We start from the raw sequence: 3,104 nt of genomic DNA on the forward strand, positions 1-3,104 counted from the left end.
CGGGCGCCGTCCACGAGCGGGGCCGCGTGCGGGCGGCGCCCATTGGCTGGGCGCGAGTGTGGGAACGGCGGCGGGGGACGTTTCACACGAGCCGCGCGCGTGCGGCGCGCGCTATAAGTAGGGGCGGCCAAGGGCGCGCGGCAGCCGCGCCGTGCCAGCCCCGCCGCCCCCAGGCAGCGCGCGCACAGCCGCTCCCGGGTCTTCCCGGTCACACGCTCGCCACCTCTCGCTCCCCCCCCCCCCCCTCCCCCCGCTGCGGCCGCGGCGCCTCTCCCGCGGCGGCGGGCGCGCAGGATGCCGGCCGACCTGATGGAGAAGAGCAGCGCCTCGCCGGTGGCCGCCACCCCCGCCAGCGTCAACGCGACGCCCGATAAGCCGAAGACTGCGGCAGAGCACAGGAAGGTAAGGACGGCGGGACCGGGTTGCGCCGGGCAGGGCAGCGCCGCACGGAGCAGCGCCGGGGGCTGACCGGCGCCTCTCTTAACAGTCCTCTAAGCCCATCATGGAGAAGCGGCGGCGGGCGCGCATCAATGAGAGCCTGGGGCAGCTGAAGACGCTCATCCTGGATGCGCTGAAGAAGGATGTAAGCGGGGGGGGGGGGGAACCCGGGAGGGGGTCGTGGGGAGGGCCGGTGCCGCCGGACCGGTCTGAGCCCTGCCTGTCCCCGCAGAGCTCGCGGCACTCCAAGTTGGAGAAGGCCGACATTCTGGAGATGACTGTCAAGCACCTGCGGAGCCTCCAGCGAGCCCAGATGACCGGTGAGTCCCAGATGACCGTAGGGAAGAGGGTTGGGGGTTCCTGCCTGCATCCTGGGGGCTCGGGCATCGTGCTCCCTGCCGGCTGCATCCTCAGTATGGAGGGTACATGGCTCCACACCTGCACCCCTGGTGATGAGGGTACTGTGTTACGCCTCTATCTCTGGTACAGAGGGAGCCCCCAGCTGCATCCCCAGTACTGGGAGGTGGTGAGAGGCACTCTGCTGTGTACTTGTATCCCCGGTACAAGGGGGTTGGGGGCGGAGGGGGCATTGTGCTCTGTATCTGCACATGTACTGGGGGACACTGAAAGAGGCTGCAGTCCTTGCTTGGGTCCTCTCTACCAACAGAGCTGTGTTCCCCACCTGAGTCTGTTTTGGTGGGGTGCGAGGCATAAGACCCACAGGGGAGCTGTGCACCCAACCTGGATGCCCAGTATTTAGGGCCATAGGGCAGTCTTTGGGATAGTACGTACCCCACGTGGGACCCTGATGCCGGTGGACATGGTAGCAGAGGGGCCATGCTCTCCATCTGAATCCTTGGCACCCAGGAACACAAGACACCCTACCAGAAGGGCTGGACTCCCTTCTTGGATTCCTGGCTTAGAAGGGCTCCAGGATGTAACACCTGTGGGCTGTGCACCCCCATTCCCTGAGGACCCTGCTGACTGCTGTGCTCCTCTCTTCCGTTTGCAGCAGCTCTGAGCACAGACCCCACAGTGCTGGGCAAGTACCGTGCTGGCTTCAGCGAGTGCATGAACGAGGTGACACGGTTCCTCTCCACCTGTGAGGGTGTCAACACAGAGGTGCGCACCCGGCTCCTGGGCCACCTGGCCAGCTGCATGACCCAGATCAACGCCATGAACTACCCTGCACCCCCACCACCACCACCGCTGCCACCAACCGCAGCCTTTGGGCCACCCCTGGTGCCACCAGGCAGTGCTGCAGGGCCGCTCCCGGGCATCCCTTGCAAGCCAGGTGCTGATGCAGCCAAGGTGTACAGTGGCTTCCAGATGCTGCCAGCCTCCGATGGGCAATTCGCCTTCCTCATCCCCAGCGCTGCCTTTGCTCCTGCCGGAGCTGTGCTGCCCCTGTATGGTGGCCCACCCTCGGCTGCCACCGCTGCCTCGCCGCCTGGCCCGCCACCCGGCACAGCTGACTCGGTCTGGAGACCCTGGTGAGGGTGGTGGGCACTGGACTGGACTGAGCACTGCACCCTGTGCTGCTGGCACGGCTGTACATAGGTTATATGTTCATATTGGATTGTGCCTTTGTACTATAGTACTCCTTTGACAGTGTTTCGTGTTTTACACGAGATCTTTTTTCTCCCTTCCCTCCCCTTCTCCCTGTGACACCAAAGATCGGGGGTTTGGTTTTTTTTGGTTGTTTTTTTTTGTTTGTTTGTTTTTGTTTTGTTTTTTTGGGTGGTGGTTTGTTTTTTTGTTTTTTTGGGGGGGGGGGTGTTTTTTTTGTTGTTTTTTTTTGGTTGTTTTTAATGCTCTTAAAATAAAAGTGTCTCTTCCATTTTGGAAGGCCTCTGGAGATAAATTGGAGTTCTGACATATGTGCATAGGAGGGAGCCCTGCTCCTGGCTGCCTGTGGATCATGCTGTTCCAGGTCTGCCTTGTCCTGCTCTCCAGGCTGGAACTGTCAGTCAGACCCTCTGTCCCCTTTATGTTCTTGTGAAATTACCTGGCCCCTCTCCCTGCCCCGGGGCAGATGTAATTACTGCTTCCTTGGGAGCAGCACAACTCATCAGACTTCTTAAAAAGAGCTTATGTTTGCAGAGATGGTGAACGCGCTGAAGGAGGCTTCTCTGCTCTGTTCCTGGCTACTTGGGCTGACGGAGTGGAGTAGCCCAGGCAGATTCTGGCTTCCAGCCCAAGCTGCCCTGGTGAGCCTCCTGCCCGGGACCTGGAGGGGCCCGCTCCCGGGCCGTGGTGTAAGTTGCGAATGACTGCGGTCAGTTGATGTGGAGAGCAGCTCCTGCCAGCTTCTCGAGTTACAAACCCAGCGGCTCTCCGCGGGACCTGACACCAGCGCTCCTGTCTCCGGGCTGACAGGCTGCAGCAGGAGCTGGGCACCACCTCCACCTGGACTTAAAAGCACAGAGCTGTTCCCGGCCCTGAGCACCAGCGAGGCTCTGCGTGGTGATTAATGCTCTGCATATGTTTCTGATAGAGTTGGGCATTTCCTCTGCTGTTATATGGAAAACACGTGTCTGGGGGAGTGATGCGGGGCTGTGTGGACTATATAAGAGTGGCAACTGACCCCTTTGACTTGGGGATGCCCCATTTCCAGGCAAGATGCAAGCCCTAGATAGAGTGAGCAGCAGTCTCGGGTTACAGCT

At 61.0% G+C, this 3,104-nt stretch overlaps 1 protein-coding gene across 1 annotated transcript; it reads left to right on the forward strand.

Annotated features, from left to right (window-relative positions):
- The first annotated feature begins 238 nt into the window (after positions 1–238).
- Positions 239–2,035, forward strand: HES1 (hes family bHLH transcription factor 1). The gene is made up of 4 exons (XM_057421663.1): positions 239–402; positions 488–583; positions 671–758; positions 1,451–2,035. The coding sequence occupies exons 1-4, from the start codon at positions 295–297 to the stop codon at positions 1,933–1,935; spliced, it is 777 nt and encodes a 258-aa protein (XP_057277646.1). The 5' UTR covers positions 239–294; the 3' UTR covers positions 1,936–2,035.
- Positions 2,036–3,104: the final 1,069 nt, after the last annotated feature.

Source organism: Pezoporus wallicus, unplaced genomic scaffold (genome assembly GCF_028554395.1).
Source record: "Pezoporus wallicus isolate ANWC-B61680 ecotype Strahan unplaced genomic scaffold, APGP_CSIRO_Pwel_v1 scaffold_7402, whole genome shotgun sequence".
In the NCBI taxonomy this organism is placed as follows: Eukaryota; Metazoa; Chordata; class Aves; order Psittaciformes; family Psittacidae; genus Pezoporus; species Pezoporus wallicus.

Excerpts from the sequence above, each read along its gene's own strand:
- HES1 (XM_057421663.1), top strand. The coding sequence starts at position 295 with ATGCCGGCCGACCTGATGGAGAAGAGCAGCGCCTCGCCGGTGGCCGCC. Across the intron at positions 403-487 it reads CTGCGGCAGAGCACAGGAAG|TCCTCTAAGCCCATCATGGA; the intron begins GTAAGGACGGCG and ends CTCTCTTAACAG. Across the intron at positions 759-1,450 it reads CCAGCGAGCCCAGATGACCG|CAGCTCTGAGCACAGACCCC; the intron begins GTGAGTCCCAGA and ends TTCCGTTTGCAG.